Here is a 23,733-nt window from a genome sequence, read left to right as displayed (position 1 = left end):
CAATTTTATGTTAATAATTTCATAGATGAGGTAGAATAAAATACCCTCACAATTTTGGTTGATTTTTTTAATAAAGAAAATAAACAATATCAAAATCGTTTCAAGTAGTTTTTAGAAATATAAATCTTTGTTTCTACAATAAAATTACATAGAACAGAATTAAAAATTAAATTTCTATTGCCAAAGATCAAGATTAAATATATATTCAATTAATATAGTTTTAGAGCAGTTAAAATGTAAAAATTGTTGAATTATATGTTCAATCTTGATCTTGATTTTTCGAAATGATGGGAAAAATATAAATAATTCTTATTAAAGGAAAAATAAGTTTTAATTTACAGTTATGTAACAAATTTTAAGAAACAAAATGCAAATAAATATCACAAACATAACTGAACAATAGAATATACAGGACATATACAAGATGACAGATATCTATATATTCAGAATAAGAAAAATAGTCATCACTCTTGGGCATAATGGGCCACATATTCCATGACCTTAATTTTAAACTCTTCCTTAGAGTTACGGTACATCTCAGCAGCCTCCACGTTTAAAGGGTCATCAAAATTCAAGAGATCCTACAACAAAACATAAATTGAAATGAAAGTGAGCAAATCAAATGACGTATTTACTGTGAATAGTGCGTTTAGACCCCAGACGACATCTTTTAGGCGTCTTGTTGGAGACCACCCCATTCCATCTACGCTATGACGTCTCAGTAGTGACAGGCAAACTTCCCCTGACTCAGTTATATTGGGGTGCCACAACTTTGTAAGACATTTCACTACGGGAGGCTGAAATAAGAACATAACATTGATTTAACTTATGAGACTAAGATGGTATTATGTAATTTAGAACAAATCATTTCCAAATAGCACAGCACAGGTAAAAATGTTTACATTTTAAGTAAAATTATATTAATTATTAACTTGTGATTAACTTGTTCATATAATATGCTTGTAATTAAAGATTGTGGTACTTCACTAAGTAATATTTACTTACTTGTGTAATGACTTTATAATTTAGTAGTAGTTGCAACATAAGCAATAAGGAGAAATTACAAGTATAAATTAACAAAATCAACAACAGTCAATATACAGACATTTAAATTTGCTGTGCTACTTTTACAACAGTGGAGGGCAAAAAGATGTGTTTGTGATGAATCTAATACAACATAAAAACATCTAAGTGTACTTACAACCATATTATACTCCTCAGTGACATTTATTTCGAACTTAAAAGTCCCTCCTTCCCAGAAACCTTCAGTTGGCTTGACTATCAATGTAAAAAGACCTAGGTCATTTTCACTAGCGTAATTTACAGTGCAACACGACGGAAGCAACTGGGACATTTCCTGTGCCTCCTTCACTAACAGTCTGTCTCTGATTGAGGCCCTATTGGAACCTGATTGTTCGTCATTCTGTGATTTGCGCTTCAAACGCTGCGACAGCGTAATCATTTTTCTAAACTATAACTATATTCACTAAACTTATATTAAACTATGGCTAAATACTTTTTCGTATTTAAAGCATTGTTTATTTTCTTTCTAACAACGATTTGTAGGTTAGGCAGTGTTATTTATTGGTTTGTTATTTGGTTGGCATGACTGCCGGGTTGTTTATACAGTTTGCACGTATTAAATTTTGTTTTAAATTATTAAAGAAAAAACAAATGAACAAACGAAAGTTCTTGATAACTAGTTGATTGTGCTTTAAGAAACATTAATAATAATGCAGTAGTTTTTAATTATTTCCAAAAGTGGCAGATATAAATGTTATAGTTACATCTATGATACGTTTTTCTTTGAAGCTTTTATCTATGGTAGAGTTGTTTTGATGTCAAATGTCAAAAAAATAGGTTATAAAATAAAAATGAATAATGTAATATTGGACAAAAATGTTTATTAACGTTACTAATAGTCCATTAAAAATAATATTTAAAACGTTGATTTTATTGGCAACCTTCGACATATTCATTCACTATGTCTAAAAATATAAGAAATATTTATGATAAACCTTACAAAGTTATACCAGGTAAAAATATCGTAATTTTAAAAATTCCGTTAAATACGTGTTTATTTTAGATAATAATGATTATAACGATCATAGCGACAGTTTACCAGGGACTTCTAAACCTGTACATGTACAAAGAGTTGAAAAAGCTTTAGATTTGACTCTGTTTTTACAAAACATCAATAAGGTTTCAAATAGCAGTGATAGTGATGACTCTGATGACATAACCAACATCAATGACATCAATTCAGAGTCAATACTTAAAGGTAAACAACAATTTAGCAACAACTTTACATCTAATCACAATTATTTTAGATTCAGAACCAAACTGCACGAAGGACTTCTACAATTTCAAATTGGTGTCAAACAATAGGAAATGGCTAGCAGATATTTTGCAAGAGAACTCTGACACATCACCAGATACACAGTACAAATTAATCACCCGGTATCATGCTTATCAGAAGCGTTTGAGGCAAACGAAAGAGGTAAATTGTTGAACTTTGCACTGTGCATAATTAAAATTGTATGTTTTTAGAATGTGGACAATTATATGTTTTATGGGGCCGGTTTAATAAGCACAGTCGATCATTATCCAGAAATAGAAAGAAATTTGCCAGCCAGGACAAATGATTTTGAGGAGTCAAACTATGTATCTCAAAAAGTATGTGATTAATCTGAATATTTTTTAGTATATAGTATATTAAAAAAAAGTACCTAAGCAATTTTTCGGAAATTTAGGCTTCATGTTTAAGTTTCATGTTAACTAAGTGGATATTGTGTATATTAAATTTTAAAACTAAAAAATGGAGAGTAAAATTTAAATAATTGTATTAGTAAAAAATGTATTCTTGGATGGTTTATACAAAATTCCTAAAAAATTACTAGAAAAATTGGGATATCAATGAATATAATTTTAAATATTTGTTTTTAAGGATGAAAACATATTGGGAATGGAAATGGAAAATGGAATGGACTACCAACATATGGATGAAGATGACTCTAATATTAATTCAGACGTTGGCTCAGTCCCTCCATCACTATCATCACATTCACATACTGCAACCAAGAAAAAGGCTAAGAAATTTAAAGATGAGGAGTCCAAAAAGAAATGGGAGGATATTATGGCCACTAAGAGGAGGAAACTGTTTACTAGCATGGTGAAAAAGGAAATAGGCAAACAACACAGAGCTAAAATAAATCGTCATAAGGAAATGTTGATACAAACTAAGAGAGTAGCCCAACAGTGCGTCAAATATGGAAGACAAAAAGCTGTAAGTTTCTAGTTTGTTTTAAAAAAGTACATTTAGTGAATGCATAAATTTTCAGTTACAATCAGCGAGAACGGTGAAAGAACAGCCGTGGAGAATGAAGAGATTATCCAGGGAGAACATCGCCTATTGGAAGAGATCCAGGAGGTTCGACCGAGAGGTCAAAAAACGCTTGGAAAAAGAAGCGGAGGAACAGAGAAAGATCGACCACGAACTCGTCGAAGCCAAGAGACAGCAAAGAAAGCTGAATTTCCTGATAACACAGACCGAATTGTACGCCCACTTCATGTCGAAAAAACTGGGCACCGCCTCGCCGGAGGAACAGCTTAGAATTTTAAGCCAGTTGGACGAGGAGTCCGCGGTTAAACTTCCCACCGACGATTACGACAGCGAAATGATGAAGGAGAAGGCGAAGAGGAACGCACAGGAAGCGTTTCAGAACGAGAAAGCCCGCACGAAACACTTCGACATGCAGGCGAACTCGACTGTTGAGGAGACTGACACGGAAACTGAGCAGCCTCAGCCGGACATATTCAGAGGGAAGCTCAAGGGTTATCAGCTCAGGGGCATGAACTGGTTGGCCAACCTGTATTCGCAGGGGATCAGTGGAATATTGGCGGACGAGATGGGACTTGGAAAGACTGTGCAGAGCATCGCGTTCTTGTGTCATATTGCTCAAAAGTACTGTGAGTGTGTTTCTAATTGCTTTGTTTTTATTTGTAGTCGTTTAATTTAGTAGATTTTTTATAAATTGGCTATTAATAAGTTATTATATTTATTTTATTTAAATTAAATTAATATTTCGACGAATTTAATTGTTTTCAGCTGTTTGGGGTCCGTTTTTAATAATATCGCCAGCGTCCACGTTACACAACTGGCAACAAGAAATTGCGAAGTTCGTGCCGGACTTTAAGGTGGTGCCCTACTGGGGGAATCCCCATGAAAGGAAGATCCTTCGGCAGTTCTGGGACCAAAAGGACATCTATACCAAAGACGCCAGTTTTCACATTGTTGTAACCAGCTATCAAATAGTCATCACCGATATTAAATACTTCAACAGGATAAAGTGGCAATATATGATACTAGATGAAGCTCAGGCCATCAAGAGTACAAGCAGTATGAGGTGGAAAACGTTATTGGGTTTCAGCTGCAGAAATCGATTGCTTCTCAGTGGTACACCCATACAAAACAGTATGGCTGAGTTGTGGGCATTACTCCATTTCATTATGCCCACATTGTTTGACTCCCATGAAGAGTTTAACGAGTGGTTTTCGAAGGATATTGAAAGCCACGCAGAAAATAAAACAGGAATTGATGAAAGTAATGGTTTTCATTCTCATTTGAATGTATAATACAAACTGTTTGTTTCAGAGCATTTATCTCGACTACATATGATTTTAAAACCGTTCATGTTGAGGAGGATTAAAAAAGATGTAGAGAACGAATTGTCTGATAAGATTGAAGTTATGGTATACTGTCCTTTGACCACAAGACAGAATTTGTTGTATGTAGCGTTGAAACGGAAAATCAAAATCGAAGATTTGCTGCATTACACTGTGGGCGGTGGAGACTCCCATGCTGTTGACAAAAGCTTCACTTCCAATTTGATGAATTTAGTCATGCAATTTAGAAAAGTAACTACTAGTACAATTAATAATTACTTTATAATGCAAGTTTTTGTTTTTAGGTGTGTAATCATCCGGAGCTGTTTGAAAGGAGGGACGCAAAATCACCAATTAGAGTGTCCAATCTTTTTTATAACGTTCCTTATTTAGTGTATGATTTTAATGTGAGAAAACTGTTAAATTTAAAACTGCAGAAATGGTTTTTGTTCACTTCTGAATATATTGCACATGCAGTTAGGGATTATTTTGAAAGTACTATATTTAATTTTTGTTTCTCTTTAAATTTATCTTTTAACGAATTGTACAAAATTTTTAATGGTGATATTTTACAAAGGTTAGTTAACTTTAAGCATTCTGTTAATGTTTAATAATCTTTTTTGTGATTTTAGATGGAACCACTACTTTAATACGGAAAAAGAAGATAATTTGTTATATCACAGGAGTTTCTATGACGATTACAACGAAGGTCCTAGTATTCGTTTGAGACACAACTTTAAAATGTCCAAACCACACATAGAAAACAGTATTTTAGAAAACTTGGTATTTACTAGGAATAACTGTGGAAGTCGAGTCATATATACGTTTAGTGATCATTATTATCATTCAATGGCTGAAACTGTAGAACATAAAAACATTAGAGCTAAGCATGGGGGTGTTAAACAGGAGGACGAGACTAACGTCGACAATGAAAGTAGTAACAACAACGTAAGTCACATAGTCTCAATCACACACACATTAATATTATATTGAATAACATTTTTAGGGACAGTTAAAGACCCTGCCTGATTTTGAATACAAACCACGGCCAAGTCAAGTGTTCAAATGCGAAAAGACTGATCTACCTTCGTTTTTGTTCTGCTACATGCCAAAAGTGTCTACCAATCCGATCACACTGTACTGTTATTCGCGTAGAGCCGCATGGGATCTCATAAGACACATAGACGACTACAACTACTATTCCTTGAACCACTTCTGGTCGAAAGCCAGTGGTAACACATTCGGACGTAGATCTGCCGAAACGTTCCACCCTCAGCCGTCGAACTGTGTGGACATTATCAGACCTTTGAACGGCTGGTCCGGCATCACCATTCCGGATAAGGAAACGCTAGTGACCGACTCCGGTAAACTGTCCGTTTTGGACGGGCTGCTTAAACGTCTGAAGGAGGGAGGTCACAGAGTTCTGATATACTCTCAAATGACCAAAATGATCGACCTGTTGGAGGAGTACATGTGGCACCGGCATCACAAGTACATGCGGCTGGACGGGTCGTCGAAGATCTCAGAAAGGAGGGACATGGTGGCTGATTTCCAGGCTAGGACTGACATTTTCGTTTTCCTGCTCAGTACCAGAGCGGGCGGTCTCGGTATCAATTTAACGGCGGCGGATACGGTGAGTGTTTTACTTGTTTTTATTCACGGAGGCTATTAAATTAATTGATATAATTTAATTACATTTAACCATTCTCTAGTTGAAATTCAAATTGTTATGGGTAAAAGAGAAATCTTTGAGTAAAAGTTTCAAATAGGTGGCGTTTATCAACTTAAGTTCAGGTCTGCTGCAATAGATGGCGCCACTATAATCATTTAATTTAAACATTTTTATTAACATTCTCAAATCGTTTCTTTAAAAGGCAATAAAAAATATCTAGAATATGCTTTTTATGCAAAAATTTGAAAATTGTATACAAAAAATATCCTAATTTTCTTCAATAATTAATTAGATTGTCAGTCTTTTAATATCTTTTACTTATTCTAATAAGAAACTGGAGATTAATCTACAGGAATCAATATATGTACAAAATTAACTCACAAAAATCAATATTTCTTCATTTTATCACTGCAAATACATTTACATCATATAATTGATAATATTAAACATAAATTCTAGAATTACACCTAAAGAGATTATTTTAAGTTTACTGTGGTATTTAATTAAATTGTCAGTTTTTTAACATTATTTATTTATTGAAACTGACAATTAATCCACAAGAATCAAAATTTGTATGTTTTATAACAGCAACTACATATCATTGATAAATATTAAATGTATATTGGAGAATTATACTCAAAGAAATTATTTTATCTGATTTTATGGTGATATTTGATTAAATTGTCAGTCTTTTAACATGTTTTATTTAATGGAACTGACAATTAATCCACAAGAATTAATATTTGTATGTTTTATAACAGCAAATACATTTTTTAATATACCATATCATTGATAATATTATGTATATTATATATGTATTGGAGAATTATACCCAAAGAAATTATTTTAATTTTACTGTGATATTTAATTAAATTGTGTCTTTTAATATGTTTATTTATTGGAACTGACAATTAATCCACAAGAATCAATATTTGTATGTTTTATAACAGCAAATACATTTTTTAATATATTATATCATTGATAATATTAAATGTATATTGGAGAATTATACCCAAAGAAAATATTTTAACTTGACTGTGATATTTGATTAAATTGTCAGTCTTTTAACATGTTTTAATTATTGGAATTGGCAATTAATCTACAAGAATCAGTATTTATATGTTTTATAACAACAAATATATTTTTAATATATCATATCATTGATAATATTAAATGTATATTGGAGAATTATATCCAAAGAAATTATTTTAACTTTACTGTAATATTTAATTAAATTGTCAGTCTTTTAACCTATTTTATTTATTTGAAATGAAAATTAACTCACAAAAATCAATATTTCTACATTTTATCACTGGAAATACATTTTTTAATATATCATATAATTGATAATATTAAATATATATTGGAGAATTATACCCAAAGCAATTATTTTAACTTGACTGTGATATTTAATTAAATTGTGTCTTTTAACATGTTTTATTTATTGGAACTGACAATTAATCCACAAGAAGCAATATTTGCATGTTTTATAATAGCAAATACATTTTTTAATATATTATATCATTGATAATATTAAATATGTATTAGCGAATTATATCTAAAGCAATTATTTTAACTTTACTATGATATTTAATTAAATTGTCAGTCTTTTAATATGTTTTATTTATTGGAATAGAAAATTAGTCCATAATAATCAATATTTGTACATTTTATAACAGCAAATACAATTTTATTATGTCATATTTTTGATAATATTGAAAAATTGTAAATAAAGTAATTATTTTAACTTCACTGAGATATTTAACATTATCAGTCTTTTAAGAATCAATATTTGAACATTTTATAGCAGCAAATACATTTTTTAATGTATCATTTCATTGATAATGTTAAATAAATATTGGACAATAATACACAAAAGAATTATTCCAACTTCCCTGTGATATTTAATTAAGTTGAGTCTTTTAAAATGTTTTATTTATTGGAATTGGAAATCAACCCACAACAAATAATTAACTAAAGTACTAAAATAAGTAAACGAAGAAGTTTTTCTTTAACAATTACGTTAAAATTGACTAATCTGTAAATGTACAAGAATTTAACGGTTAAATTGAACAGTTTTGTGTATAATAATACGAAAATCGTCTACTTATTTGGAATAATAATACAAACAAAAAAGAATATAGATATTTCCCTATTTCGAATGTAAACAAGAATTAAAACGACGTATCTATAAACGGTTTTCGTTCAGTATCGCCTGCGACGTGCCTAAAATATTCAATTACACTTCAAAACTATTACAAGAATCAATTGCTTCTCTTTTAGAATTAATAAATTAATACGAAGTGAATTACAGTAATTCCCATCTCTAGTCGCAGTCTCCTACCTTATATCCTTATCGGCAGACGTGGCAGACAGTCTATACTTGATACTCTCCATTTCACGATGTTAATGTATCGGTTATTAATTACGAATTAATATCAAAATATTATTTTCTCACGCCCCTAGTCGTAATATTTTATTGCTCGATAGAGTCGGTTAAATAATTGAAAGGAATTTGTTGTGCATTTCCTACAACATAACGCTAATAGTCATGTTTCGATAGCATTGGCGGGACACGAATCTCATCTGGTTTTCAAAAAAAAATATACGGGTCCGTAAAATTCCTCTGTACCAGCAAAGAAGTCGTTTCATTAAACGGATTTACAAGATGAATTTGACGATCTCGTTTCCTCGTTATCATTCATTACGAGACGACAATTAGGCAAATTAACATAAACCCTTCGTATCCAAATCGCAAGTGGAGCTTTACCAAAAGGAGAAACGTTCGAAGTCGCCCCGGTAGTCGGATAGACATTTCTATCGTCTCCTCCGTATCTGTCGTCCGCATTATGTGAAAAAAAAATCTGATAGCGCGCCACTGTATAACGGATGCATTGTCCACGTACTTCGACAAACATGCTGGGAGAACCTGGTTGAAAAGTTCTCAGCAAATCCGTAGCATACGTCAGGGCATTCCGCACTTATTCACAGTCACAGCCCACTAACAGGTAGATTACAATGAGCATACTAAATTCGTACAAAAAAATGCTCAGACGAATTTCTTTTTAACGACGCTGCTATGCAAATAATCTCCACCTTTATTTTTTTGTTTACCAGCGCGACATTTTCTGGCCCTCGCAAATAAAACGGTTGCGGGATGATCGGGTTTTTTTTTTTGTTATTGTTATTGGTGGTTGGATGGGGAGGAAAGGGTGGAACAGTTCATTCGTATTTTCTTGGATCAATTTTTTGGTTTAGAATTTTGGAAATTTTAATTATGTTCGAATGAGATGGAAACGATATTTGACTTGTAAGTTGATTGATCTCTACACATAATCAATTTACATATGGTAATTTTGCTCTATAACCTTAGTATATTCGACATTTTTCACATTGAATTAATTTCAAAAACATTGTCACAAATTTTGTAGAGATCATTCAACTTTTTAATTCGAATATTTTGGATTATGTACGTTCTTTGTCCTTTGGATCTCTGCTTACTTATTTCATTTTCATTGTTAAATCTAAAGCAAAAGTAATATGAGCATTTTAGAAGTAAAACTGTCTAATCTGTGTTTTTATTAAATTTTTGTTTGTTTGGTAATCAGTATTAATATTTCATATATTTAGAACTTAAAAAACAGTTCAATAAAAAATAATTGCTAAAATCATTGTATTTTTGTGTATATATTTTTAATATACTTTTAACAGTACCTGATTAGTCAAAATTTCACATTTATTATCAATTCAATAACTTCATAACTTTTAATATATTTTTTATTCTAGTTATTGTATTTATAAAAAAATAAATTACGTATAATCTGACAAGTAAAAATAGTAATTAGTCAAAAGTTCACATTTATAATCAATTAAATAACTTCATAACTTTTAATATATTTTTAATCCAAGTTATTGTATTTATGAATAAATAAATTACGTATAATCTGACAACTAAAAATAGTATTTAGTCAACATTTCACATTTATTATCAATTCAATAACTTCATAACTTTTAATATATTTTTAATCCAAGTTATCGTATTTATGAATAAATAAATTACGTATAATCTGACAACTAAAAATAGTATTTAGTCAAAATTTCACATTTATTATCAATTTAATAACTTCATAACTTTTAATATATTTTTAATCCAAGTTATTGTATTTGTGAATAAATAAATTACATATAATCTGCCAAGTAAAAATATTATTTAGTCAAAATTTCACATTTATTATCAATTAAATAACTTCATAACTTTTAATATATTTTTTATCCTAGTTATTGTATTTATAAAAAAATAAATTACGTATAATCTGACAAGTAAAAATAGTAATTAGTCAAAAGTTCACATTCATAATCAATTAAATAACTTCATAACTTTTAATATATTTTTAATGCAAGTTATTGTATTTATGAATAAATAAATTACGTATAATCTGACGGCTAAAAATAGTATTTAGTCAAAATTTCACATTTATTATCAATTCAATAACTTCATAACTTTTAATATATTTTTAATCCAAGTTATTGTATTTATGAATAAATAAATTACGTATAATCTGACAACTAAAAATAGTATTTAGTCAAAATTTCACATTTATTATCAATTTAATAACTTCATAACTTTTAATATATTTTTAATCCAAGTTATTGTATTTGTGAATAAATAAATTACATATAATCTGCCAAGTAAAAATATTATTTAGTCAAAATTTCACATTTATTATCAATTAAATAACTTCATAACTTTTAATATATTTTTTATCCTAGTTATTGTATTTATAAAAAAATAAATTACGTATAATCTGACAAGTAAAAATAGTAATTAGTCAAAAGTTCACATTCATAATCAATTAAATAACTTCATAACTTTTAATATATTTTTAATGCAAGTTATTGTATTTATGAATAAATAAATTACGTATAATCTGACGGCTAAAAATAGTATTTAGTCAAAATTTCACATTTATTATCAATTCAATAACTTCATAACTTTAATATATCCAAGTTATTGTATTTCTGAATAAGTAAATTACGTATAATCTGACAAGTAAAATAGTATTTAGTCAAAATTTCACATTTATTATCAATTAAATAACTTCATAACATTTAATATATTGTTTATCCTAGTTATTGTATTTATAAGAAATATAATTTACGTATAATTTGATAAGAAAACTTAGTAATTAGTAAAAATTTCACATTTATAATAAATTCAATAACTTCATAACTTTTAATATATTTTTAATCCAAGTTATTGTATTTATGAATAAATAAATTACGTATAATCTGACAACTAAAAATAGTATTTAGACAAAATTTCACATTTATTATCAACTCAATAACTTCATAACTATTAATATATTTTTAATCCAAGTTATTGTATTTATGAATAAATAAGTTACGTATAATCTGACAAGTAGAAATAGTAATTAGTCAAAATTTCACATTTATTATCAATTAAATAACTTCATAAGTTTTAATATATTTTTAATCCAAGTTATTGTAATTGTGACTACATAAATTACGTATAATCTGACAAGTAAAAATAATATTTAGTCAAAATTTCACATTTATTATCAATTCAATAACTTAATAAATTTTCAACCCAAGTTATTGTATTTACAAAAAAATAAATTACACATCTGACATGAAAAAATAGCATTTACTCTAAATTTCATAATATATTTTCAATTGAATAACTTCCTAATCTAATTGTATTTATAAAAAAATAAACTCAAAATTTCAAAATTATTATCAGTTCAATAACTTTATAATGTATTTTTAACTTAACTTGTTGTTATTATAAAAACATAAATTATATATAATCTGACAAGTAAAAATAAATTTCTAATAATTTGATTAAATTTATACCGTTTGTTAGTCTGTTTCAACATTTCACATATATTTTTGGAACCGAAAGAAAAATGGTTATAGGATTTAGTCTAAACTTCACCACTATTACACAAAGATGAGTCAACTTTAATTTTTGTTATATGTATATACATTCCACGCATTTTTACATTTTTTAACCGGAAGAGACAACTCTAAATATAGCATCAAATCAATAATTTAATAAATTTTAATACATTTTTAATATTTAATTTAATTACATGTAATTTATATGTATTACTTTACTGCAAGTTAAATTTAAACAAAATTCCAATAAACCATAAAAAAGGCAAAAGTCTCATAAATAAAACACACAAAATTCGTCAAGAATTAAAAATAATAATGATGAGCACACCGCGATTTAAGTATGGCTTTCTTGTGTAAATTTAGTTTACAAGTTGAATAAATATTAAATGTAAAGGATACGTAATGAATATTCCTGGTTTTACGTAACACATTCGAGTTTCGCAACACTAAAATATTTATTTGGATAATCTTCAATTTCCAATTGATTATTGCAAATTCGCAATGTTTCTTTTTTTTTTCAGTTTGTAATTATGAATGTTTTAACTGATTTTAATTAATGTGAGCTTCTACGATGTGTAAAAAACTACTTTCAAATTCTGTAGCAGTTTCATCATTTTCTGGTTGTTATTTACTTAACATTCTGCATACATAATGACTCTGATATAAGTAGGGAAGCATCAATTACATACTTATTGTTTGAAGTCTTGGGCATTGTAATTGTCGACAAATGGAAGTACAGTTCCAAATAACGTTTGTTGTAAACAAAAATTAAATTAAATGCCGTGTACCAGAACGATAATTTTGTGCGAAACGTTCAATAAAAAGTTACACAATTTTAATTAATCCGCCTTCAGTTGTGAAAACACGACGCCGTCGGTGGAAAAAGGTTTGATGCGTTGCCGGAAAAGTCCATTCTCCCAGTCCGCATTTTAAATTGTAAATTACAGCATTGTAAAATATGTCCGAGTGATGTAATCACCTAGGAATTTAATATAATTACGCGAGGTAATCAGCGGAGTAAATCTAAAAATGTGCTTTTATTTTTGTGTCGATCGTCGGACGCACAGATAAGGACGTGTTCATTTCCGAATTTCACTCGGCAGCCGTCTCTGGGATGCACATTAAGTCGCCATTGTGGTTTATTTTGTGCAACGAAATCCATATCTTACACAGCTGAATTGTTTCTTCCTGTTCATTTAACCGGAATGGAAGTTTCGTAGACGACGCAAAATGAACAAAAACGACGCACACAAAAGCGTCGTCCGACGACGTCTTCCTTATTTATTATTCTCCATTTAAAACTGATATATTAGAGAGATGCTTCGATCCTCGGACCGTCGGGTGTGTATGCATGACGGTCTGTTAGGGTGGGTGGATGAACCGGCATGAAAAGACATCAACCACTCATTCAGGCCGGGGCCAATTGATACGTGATATCACACGTGCGCACAATAATACAACATATACACGGTAGCATGATGGAGATGTTTATATCCGGTATATTATGCACGTTTTTACACGGTTTTTCGAGCGCAAAAGTTCGTGTTTTAATTGCGCCTCATCAATGTTTCAATTATGATTATTACGGACACGGGAAAAAAATACAAGTCAGACAAAAGGTATTTTAAAGACAATGCGTTGTAAAATGTACACGAAGGGACGGTGGAAGAACGTGATAAGTCACGGATGTGAAATATTAGAAAATTCGAGGCATGTTATTAATTAGCGACGTATTTAGCAACAGCGGTTCTTTTTATTGTAACAACGTTATCGCCTTTTTACATGACAAAACCGTTTCGGCTCTTCGTGCTACGGCGTTTCATTGACATGTGCATTTTTTTTCTTAAACGTAGTTTTGCACAGTCTTCTTCTTTCTTTCGATGTGGAGAAGAAACACTTACGTTTAGGTATTTTTTTGTGACGGCGATTTGTATCTAACTAAATTCTTATATTTTTTAAAAGGATCATAAAGGTCATACGAAGCAATGAGATTAATTTTTAAAGGTTTTATGACATAGTGGATTCTTCAAAGAGCTGTTTCATGGTTGAACAAAATTCTTATATATTGTTTGGAGAAGAAATAAAAAGCTCAAACCAAACAAATGGTCTCAAGATTTGTTTGCACATGTTCTGCAGAAGAAAGTCCAGAAAAATTAATTCATATATGAAATTTTTGGTTTCTAATTTAGAAATTTTACGGAGAGACAAAATTCTTATTTTATTTTAGAAAGCAGTAGGAGCATAAAGGTTTTACCAAGCAATTAACAGTCTCCAGATTGATTTTCAAAGGTTTTATGACAGAGTGGATTCTTCAAAGAGCTGTTTCATGGTTGAACAAAATTCTTATATATTGTTTGGTGAAGAAATAAAAAGCACAAACCAAGCCAATGGTCTCCAGATTTGTTTGCAAATGTTCTGCAGAAGAGAAAGTCCAGAAAAAATAATTCAGATATGAAATTTTTGGTTTCTAATTTAGAAATTTTAAGGAGAGACAACGTTCTTATTTTATTTTGGAAAGGAGTAGGAGCAAAAAGGTTTTACCAAGCAATTAACAGTCTACAGATTGATTTTCAAAGGTTTTATGACAGAGTGGATTCTTCAAAGAGCTGTTTCATGGTTGAACAAAATTCTTATATATTGTTTAGGGAAGAAATAAAAAGCTCAAACCAAGCAAATGGTCTCCAGATTTGTTTGCAAATGTTTTACAGAAGAGAAAGTCCTGCAAAGATATGTTCAAATATGAAATTGTTGTTTTCTAATTTAGAAATTTTAAGGAGAGACAACGTTCTTATTTTATTTTGGAAAGGAGTAGGAGCAAAAAGGTTTTACCAAGTAATTAACAGTCTACAGATTGAGTTTCAAAGGTTTTATGACATAGTGGATTCTTTAAAGAGCTGTTTCATGGTTGAACAAAATTCTTATATATTGTTTAGGGAAGAAATAAAGAGTTCAAACCAAGCAAATGGTCTCCAGATTTGTTTGCAAATGTTCTACAGAAGAGAAAGTCCTGCAAAGATATGTTCAAATTTGAAATTGTTGGTTTCTAATTTAGAAATTTTAAGGAGAGACAACGTTCTTATTTTATTTTGGAAAGGAGTAGGAGCAAAAAGGTTTTACCAAGCAATTAACAGTCTACAGATTGATTTTCAAAGGTTTTATGACAGAGTGGATTCTTCAAAGAGCTGTTTCATGGTTGAACAAAATTCTTATATATTGTTTAGGGAAGAAATAAAGAGCTCAAACCAAGCAAATGGTCTCCAGATTTGTTTGCAAATGTTCTACAGAAGAGAAAGTCCTGCAAAGATATGTTCAAATATGAAATTGTTGGTTTCTAATTTAGAAATTTTAAGGAGAGACAACGTTCTTATTTTATTTTGGAAAGGAGTAGGAGCAAAAAGGTTTTACCAAGTAATTAACAGTCTACAGATTGAGTTTCAAAGGTTTTATGACATAGTGGATTCTTTAAAGAGCTGTTTCATGGTTGAACAAAATTCTTATATATAGTTTAGGGAAGAAATAAAAAGCTCAAACCAAGCAAATGGTCTCCAGATTTGTTTGCAAATGTTCTACAGAAGAGAAAGTCCTGCAAAGATATGTTCAAATATGAAATTGTTGGTTTCTAATTTAGAAATTTTAAGGAGAGACAACGTTCTTATTTTATTTTGGAAAGGAGTAGGAGCAAAAAGGTTTTACCAAGTAATTAACAGTCTACAGATTGAGTTTCAAAGGTTTTATGACATAGTGGATTCTTTAAAGAGCTGTTTCATGGTTGAACAAAATTCTTATATATAGTTTAGGGAAGAAATAAAAAGCTCAAACCAAGCAAATGGTCTCCAGATTTGTTTGCAAATGTTTTACAGAAGAGAAAGTCCTGCAAAGATATGTTCAAATATGAAATTGTTGGTTTCTAATTTAGAAATTTTAAGGAGAGACAACGTTCTTATTTTATTTTGGAAAGGAGTAGGAGCAAAAAGGTTTTACCAAGTAATTAACAGTCTACAGATTGAGTTTCAAAGGTTTTATGACATAGTGGATTCTTTAAAGAGCTGTTTCATGGTTGAACAAAATTCTTATATATTGTTTAGGGAAGAAATAAAGAGTTCAAACCAAGCAAATGGTCTCCAGATTTGTTTGCAAATGTTCTACAGAAGAGAAAGTCCTGCAAAGATATGTTCAAATTTGAAATTGTTGGTTTCTAATTTAGAAATTTTAAGGAGAGACAACGTTCTTATTTTATTTTGGAAAGGAGTAGGAGCAAAAAGGTTTTACCAAGCAATTAACAGTCTACAGATTGATTTTCAAAGGTTTTATGACAGAGTGGATTCTTCAAAGAGCTGTTTCATGGTTGAACAAAATTCTTATATATTGTTTAGGGAAGAAATAAAAAGCTCAAACCAAGCAAATGGTCTCCAGATTTGTTTGCAAATGTTCTACAGAAGAGAAAGTCCTGCAAAGATATGTTCAAATATGAAATTGTTGGTTTCTAATTTAGAAATTTTAAGGAGAGACAACGTTCTTATTTTATTTTGGAAAGGAGTAGGAGCAAAAAGGTTTTACCAAGTAATTAACAGTCTACAGATTGAGTTTCAAAGGTTTTATGACATAGTGGATTCTTTAAAGAGCTGTTTCATGGTTGAACAAAATTCTTATATATTGTTTAGGGAAGAAATAAAAAGCTCAAACCAAGCAAATGGTCTCCAGATTTGTTTGCAAATGTTCTACAGAAGAGAAAGTCCTGCAAAAATATATTCAGATATGAAATGTTTGGTTTCTAATTTAGAAATTTTAAAGAGAGACAAAATTCTTATTTTATTTTGGAAAGAAGTAGGAGCATAAAGGTAATATCAAGCAATTAACAGTATACAGATTGATTGTCAAAGGTTTTATGATAGAAAGGATTCTTCAAAGAGTTGTTTTATGGTTGAAACAAATAACAGACTCCAGATTTGTTTGCAAATGTCCTACAGAAGAGAAAATTCTTCAAAGATTTGTTCAAATATAAAATTTTTGGTTTCTAATTTAGAAATTTTAAGAAGAGACAAAATTTTTATATTATTTTGGAAAAAAGTAGGGGCATAAAGGTCATACCTAGCAATTAACAGTCTACAGATTGACTTTCAAAGGATTTATGTCAAAGAGGATTCTTCAAAGTTGTTTTATGGTTGAACAAAATTTTTATATATTTTTTGAAGGAGAAGCAAATAATTCAAACCATGCAAATAAAAAAGAATTACATATAATTTGCCACTTAAAAATAAATTTTGTCTTGATTTTTTTTTTAACTTTTTCACAATCTTCTTTATTCTTTCATTATGAAAGGATTTTAATACAATTATATATTATAATTTTTTATCACAGCAATAGAAATCAAGAAGTTGTAGATGGAGCCCATTGTTTAAGTCAAACGGAACAAGTAACAGTCTGCAGTTTGATTTGCAAAGATTGTATAGAAGAAAGGATTCGTCAAAGAAAATGTTTGGTTTAGAAATTTTAAGGAGGAACAGAATATGTTATATTTGAATGAGGTAGAAGCAACCTAATTCCTGCTAATTTTATTGAATATGTAACGTTTGAATATTTTCTTTTAAATCACTTTTGTACATTTTTCTTCTTTCTTCCTGTTTAGGTAATTTTTTATGACAGCGATTGGAATCCGACTGTTGATCAACAAGCTATGGACCGTGCCCATCGTTTAGGTCAAACTAAGCAAGTAACAGTATACAGGCTGATTTGCAAAGGCTCAATAGAAGAGAGAATTCTCCAGAGGGCTAGAGAAAAAAGCGAGGTACATACACCAACTTCTTCCAATTAGTTTTGGTATTAATTAATGATGTTACAGATACAAAAATTGGTAATCAGCGGTGGCAACTTCAAGCCAGACACTTTGAAACCTAAAGAAGTGGTGTCTTTGCTGCTAGACGACGACGAATTAGTACAAAAATGTAAGTTGATAAGTTGTAAATATTCATAATCTATTGACGTATCTATTGTTTCCACTTTAGATCATCTGAAAGTGGAGGGAACTGGAAAGAACGACGAACCTAAAGAAGACAAGAAACGTAAAAACACCAACCAACATAAGGTAACCAAGTCCAGGTTCACAAAACAATCTTTTTTAATACCTACCAATAATTTGACAGGGTAACCCGGACGCCAAACGAGTAAAGGTCGATCCGTGCGTAATTTCCTCTACACCAGACGGAACCGATGGAGAATCGTGGACGAACCAGAACGCGGACAGCGGTCCCAGCAGCCCCAATCACTCCCATTCGCCGGACATGTTCGACGATGGGGCGCCGTCGATTGGGGAGTCCTCGTATCCCGGATTGTACGATGACGGTGACTCGTCCAGTAAGTTTCAGTCGGTTAAAAAGTCGCGGTTTTCCACAGCTTCGGTTTTGTTGCAGAGTTTTCGGTGTACAACGTGTACGGGTCGGGTGGCAAGCAGCGTACTCCGGGTCGCGGGAACTCGCGAAGGGGTAGGCCGAGGGGGTCCAGGAGTCGGACGGTGAACAGCGTCACCGGGAGGTACAACAATAGTTCGGCGAATTCGACCACCATCCCCGCTGGTAAGTGTCTCTTTTTGATTTTTACAGGGTTTTGACAAGTGGGTCAAGCATGTTGAAGGAGTACGAGTGACAAAGTAGATGTTTTGAGATACTTGGTATTCTGATTTCTGGTGATTAATTTTTGATGAAACTATATACACAATAAAAAGAATTACCCACTAGGATTTACGTTCATAGTCTATTAGAATTTTTTGAGAAATATCGAAGTTAAATATTTCTAAAATTATTGACTAAGTAAAAAGAATGGTTAACTAATTGACTAAATAAGAAATAAATTATATAAAATTATAGAATTTGTTACGTTTAAAATAAAAATGTTAGTAACGTTTCAAGTTAGTTTTCAATTTTTTAAACAATGTCTCAAGGTTCCAAAAATATAACCCTATAATAGTGAACGTAATAACAAAAATGTTATAGGCTATTTTTATTTGACAGTATTTGGTCAATTTCTATTAACTAGTACTATTAACTTAAGTTATATGGGATGGAGCTCTCGACACAGTCATCAAAATCCGTCTAAATCCTAATTTTTAAATTTCTAAGATGGTCACCAGAGTGCTTAACAGATATTTAATTTTTTATTTTGACAACGTTGACCATCTTTTTATTACATTTTTTTTTTGTATCTTTTAAATTAACATGATGGGAACATGTTAAACCCTGAAAAATATGAAACTATGTAGCTTCAATTTGACTAAACATAAGTCAATAAACTTAGCATCAAAAAAAGAATTTTCTTTAATTTATCGACTTTTTTATAATTTTTTATATAAATTATTAAGGAGACTAATTGTGCCACTTTATAAAGTTGACAAGTTTTGGGACTTGATTTTTCTTTTGTTGTCTTTCAAAGTTCTTTTAAAAATTTTGTCTGCGGGATATTAACCATTGTAAATGAACTTTAAAATGCAGCTCCATGACACAGTCATTAAAATTTATCTAAATCATTAACAACATAATTTTTAAATTTCTGAGATGGTCGTCAGAGTGCTTAACATCACTGACATCAGAAAAATCAATTTTTCTTACTAATTTTCCAATTAAAGGCGCATTTAAGATATTTAATTGTTTATCTTGACAACACTGACCACCTTTTTATTATAATTTTCTTGTATCGTTTAAATTAACATGGTGGTAACATGTTTAACATTGAAAAATATCAAACATTGTACATTAAAGGTACATTTAAGATATTTAATTATTTATCTTGACAACATTGACAATCTTTATGTTATAATTTTCTTGTATCTTTTAAATTAACATGGTGGTAATATGGACAAAAATATGAAACTGTGTAGCTTCAATTTGACTGAAAAGAAGTCAATAAACTTACCATCAAAAGAAAGAATTTTCTTTAATTTATCTCCTTTTATAATATTTTTTTTTTTAAATAAATTGTTAATGAGACTGATTGGACCACGTTATAAAATTGACAAATTTTGGGATTTTATTCTTCTTTTGTTGTTTTCCAAAACCGTTTTAAAAATTTTCTCTGAAGGATATTAACTATTCTGAATGATCTTTAAAATGCACCTCATAATACAGTAATCAAAATTACAAAGTCAATAAAAAAGAATTTTCTTTAGTTTATCTTCTTTTTTTATAGTTTTTTATATAATTCGTTGAAGGGAGGGAAAGGGAGAGAGTAATGTAACAATTTTTTAAAATTAACAATTTATTTTGTTATTTCAAGACTTCTATAGAATATTTTAAATAATTTCTAAAATGTTCAATAGTTCCAGACAGCAATATTCATCAAAAGCCATCGAAATAGTTAACAACAGAATTAGAAATTCCCCTAAATGTTGCCAACCAATTATATTCATGTTATTGACCATCAATTGACAATCAATTCCATCATAATGAGTATATACTGATTAATTTGAAATGAAATAAGGTTACCAATATTTTCTATCAATTATCTTAAAATAATTATTTAGTCACTTACTCTATTTTGCTTATGCTTTCAATTATAACATTATCGTCATTCAATCATCTGGCATAATTTTATAACCTTTATACTACAATGTATTATTATGTCACATTTGCTTTTATTCATTTTTTATTGATAATTTAAACTTCGTATCAACCATGCCTGTTTGTAAACTATACAACAATTCAAGCTACTTTTCGTGTCGTTTACATAATGACAAAGCTGAATTGATGTCATTATTGTGTCAAACCAATGGACTATACATCAAAATAATGGATTTTTCATATCGGAAGGGTCAAATTCAATTTAAATGCGATTTTTTCTAACCAATTCCCTTCTAGGCTACCGATCAAAAATCGATAAGTACCTCACGAGCACTTAAAAGTAACCCGAGAAGCCCGGTTAATTAAACACTTGTCCGATGACCCGATTTAAATAAATAAAAATACCCTCGAAGCCACACGTCAAAATTTTTTCTGGCACAATGAATAAATTACCGCCAATAAAAAAGTCAATTAGATCGATAACGAAGCCTGCAGGATAGGGAAACGCTTAATGCCCGACACCAGGAATCGATGATAATTAAAAAAAAAAAAAAACAAAAAACTGGAACACATTAGAGACTCAAATCACCCGTCGTTTCCGCGTGTTGTGTCCTATTTCCTCGTTTTTTCTTTCAATCGGGCACAATTTTTTTTCCATTCCCTCGACCGCCGACGCATTTCTTCTCAGTGGATCGTTTCCGACCGAAATTGAATGTGTGCGCCCCGGTCCCTTTTGTACCTGCAAAAAAATGTATATTTAGTGCACACTGCACACCTTCACACGGACCTAATTTCAATGGATTTCCTTAAGGATATCCGCCAGATGGAGGCTTAAACACAACCACTGCTCCACATAACATATGCATAATCAGGTATTAAACAGGACCGGACCGAATCCGTTTCTGGGATCGATGGGTGGCTTTTTTGTTTTTGCGGTTCTGCGATCCATTATGCATGTGCCTAAGGTCGATTTGTCATTGAGCCTTTAGCATCGCGACATCAAGGAGCAATCGGATGCCGGGGCGTGCATATTATATAAGTCGAAGGTGTGAGATGGTTTATGTTGGTTGTGCATTGCAATTGCGAGATTGCGATCCGTTCGGTGCCGGGGATGACAAAATCATTCATTTATTAATTAGACAACGGCATGAATCATTAGAATGAACGTTGCGCAAGACGCCGTTATATAAGACAATGAACGCCTTATTGTGGCGGGTTTGGTTTTTGAATATTAAGTTGATTTGAAATTGTTTGCATATAAAGCAGACTCAGTTTTATCATTGTGACATTTCCACAGATTCCCATGGTCTGGAGGCGGCTTCGTTTTCATCGATACAAACATCGATTGGTCCCTGTTCGTTTTCGGACGGTTCGTCGAACAACTCGAGCCCGGTGACTCCTGGCGTACGTAGGGGACCGGGCCGGCCCAGGTTGAAGCCTGGCGGTCCGTCCAATGCGGGCTCCAGGGGGTCGTACAGGCCGAGGAAGCCGGCACGACCCCTGCCCGTACCGTTGCCTTCGGATGGTGCGAACGCCACCCCCAGCTCTTCTATGGGCAACAGTAATCCATCGTATTCTAGTTATATGTACGATTTTCCGGATCATTCGGATTCATAAACTTTTAATTTTGATTGTTAATTATTTTTTTTTTTAATTAAAGAAGATGACACGTCGTTTGTTTTTGTAATTTTATTACTTTATTTCGGTTTATAATTTATTAAAATTGTATGAAACGGGTTAAGATTTCATGTCAAATATTTGTTTTATATCAGTTGGACGAACAAACATTGTACATTGTAAAATATTTTTTCGTATTTACGTCAATAAATATATTTATGATATACGAGGTTGCAATTTTATTAAATTCTCATCATCAAGATATCAAGGTAAGTCTAAGGGTGTTGGAAAGTTAAAAGGTATAAACAAAATTAAAAAAAAATTATACCATATGTGTTTATAAATATTTTATAAATAATTTAAAATAAATAAATATTAATGACAATTTATGCTATACAAGGTTAAAATTTTAATAAATACTAATTAAATATTTTAATAAATTTAGTATCAATAAAAAATTTAAGAAGTATATATAAATTAAAATAAAGATTAATATTTTTAAAATAATTCAAAATAAACAAATATTGACGACATAAATACCTTTGAAATATACGATCTTAAAATATTAATAAATCAATAAAAATGTCCTATTTTAAGTGGAATAAATAATATTAAAAAATATTAATATTGTTTAAAATATTTAAAACAAATAAATATTAATAACAATAAAAATATTTATGATTATGATTAAAATATTATTAAATACTGATCAAATATATTGGCAGGGTAAGTTTAGTATCAATAAAAAATCCATATTTCAAACTTAAGAAGTATAAAAAAATTAAAAAAGGTTAATATTTATAAATTAATTCAGAATAAACCAATATTGACGACAATAAATATCTTTGAGATACAAATACAAATTAAAAATATTAATAAACCCTGATCAATAAAAAATGTCTTATTTTAAAATTAATATAATAAATATTAAATAAATAATATTAACAAAAATAATATTTTTAAAATAATACAATTAAATATTAATGACAAGATGTTTATGATATACAAAGTTAAATTATTAATAAATACTCACTAAATATATTAACAAGGTAAGTGTTGTATTAAAAAAATATATTTTTTTAGTATAAATAAATTTAGAAAAAAGATTAGTATTTATAAATTAATTCAAAATAAAGAAGTACTGACGACAATAAATATGTTTGGGATATATAAGTTTAAAATATTGGTAAATCCTGATCAAAAAAATAAAGTCGAATAAATGACATTAAAAAAGATTAATATTTTTAAAATAATTTAAAATAAATAAATATTAATGACAATAAACATATTTATGATACACAATGTTAAAATATT

At 30.1% G+C, this 23,733-nt stretch overlaps 2 protein-coding genes across 2 annotated transcripts; one reads left to right on the top strand and one right to left on the bottom strand.

Annotated features, from left to right (window-relative positions):
* Window positions 1–70: 70 nt before the first annotated feature.
* On the bottom strand, window positions 71–1,471 carry LOC109608372 (NEDD8-conjugating enzyme UBE2F). The gene is made up of 3 exons (XM_020024796.2): window positions 1,202–1,471; window positions 636–797; window positions 71–581 (listed from the first exon to the last, which is right to left on the bottom strand). The coding sequence occupies exons 1-3, from the start codon at window positions 1,460–1,462 to the stop codon at window positions 465–467; spliced, it is 540 nt and encodes a 179-aa protein (XP_019880355.2). The 5' UTR covers window positions 1,463–1,471; the 3' UTR covers window positions 71–464.
* A 422-nt stretch (window positions 1,472–1,893) lies between these two features.
* On the top strand, window positions 1,894–22,475 carry LOC109608371 (chromatin-remodeling ATPase INO80). Its single transcript, XM_049961427.1, has 17 exons — window positions 1,894–2,036; window positions 2,087–2,281; window positions 2,331–2,500; window positions 2,551–2,676; window positions 2,948–3,286; window positions 3,342–3,969; window positions 4,109–4,603; window positions 4,655–4,917; window positions 4,971–5,242; window positions 5,298–5,613; window positions 5,672–6,298; window positions 17,883–18,041; window positions 18,096–18,198; window positions 18,259–18,338; window positions 18,397–18,607; window positions 18,664–18,825; window positions 22,100–22,475. The coding sequence occupies exons 1-17, from the start codon at window positions 1,985–1,987 to the stop codon at window positions 22,417–22,419; spliced, it is 4,518 nt and encodes a 1,505-aa protein (XP_049817384.1). The 5' UTR covers window positions 1,894–1,984; the 3' UTR covers window positions 22,420–22,475.
* Window positions 22,476–23,733: the final 1,258 nt, after the last annotated feature.

The sequence above is a fragment of the Aethina tumida genome, chromosome 1, assembly GCF_024364675.1.
Source record: "Aethina tumida isolate Nest 87 chromosome 1, icAetTumi1.1, whole genome shotgun sequence".
NCBI lineage: Eukaryota > Metazoa > Arthropoda > Insecta > Coleoptera > Nitidulidae > Aethina > Aethina tumida.
This window is presented reverse-complemented; position numbering and strand designations above follow the sequence as displayed.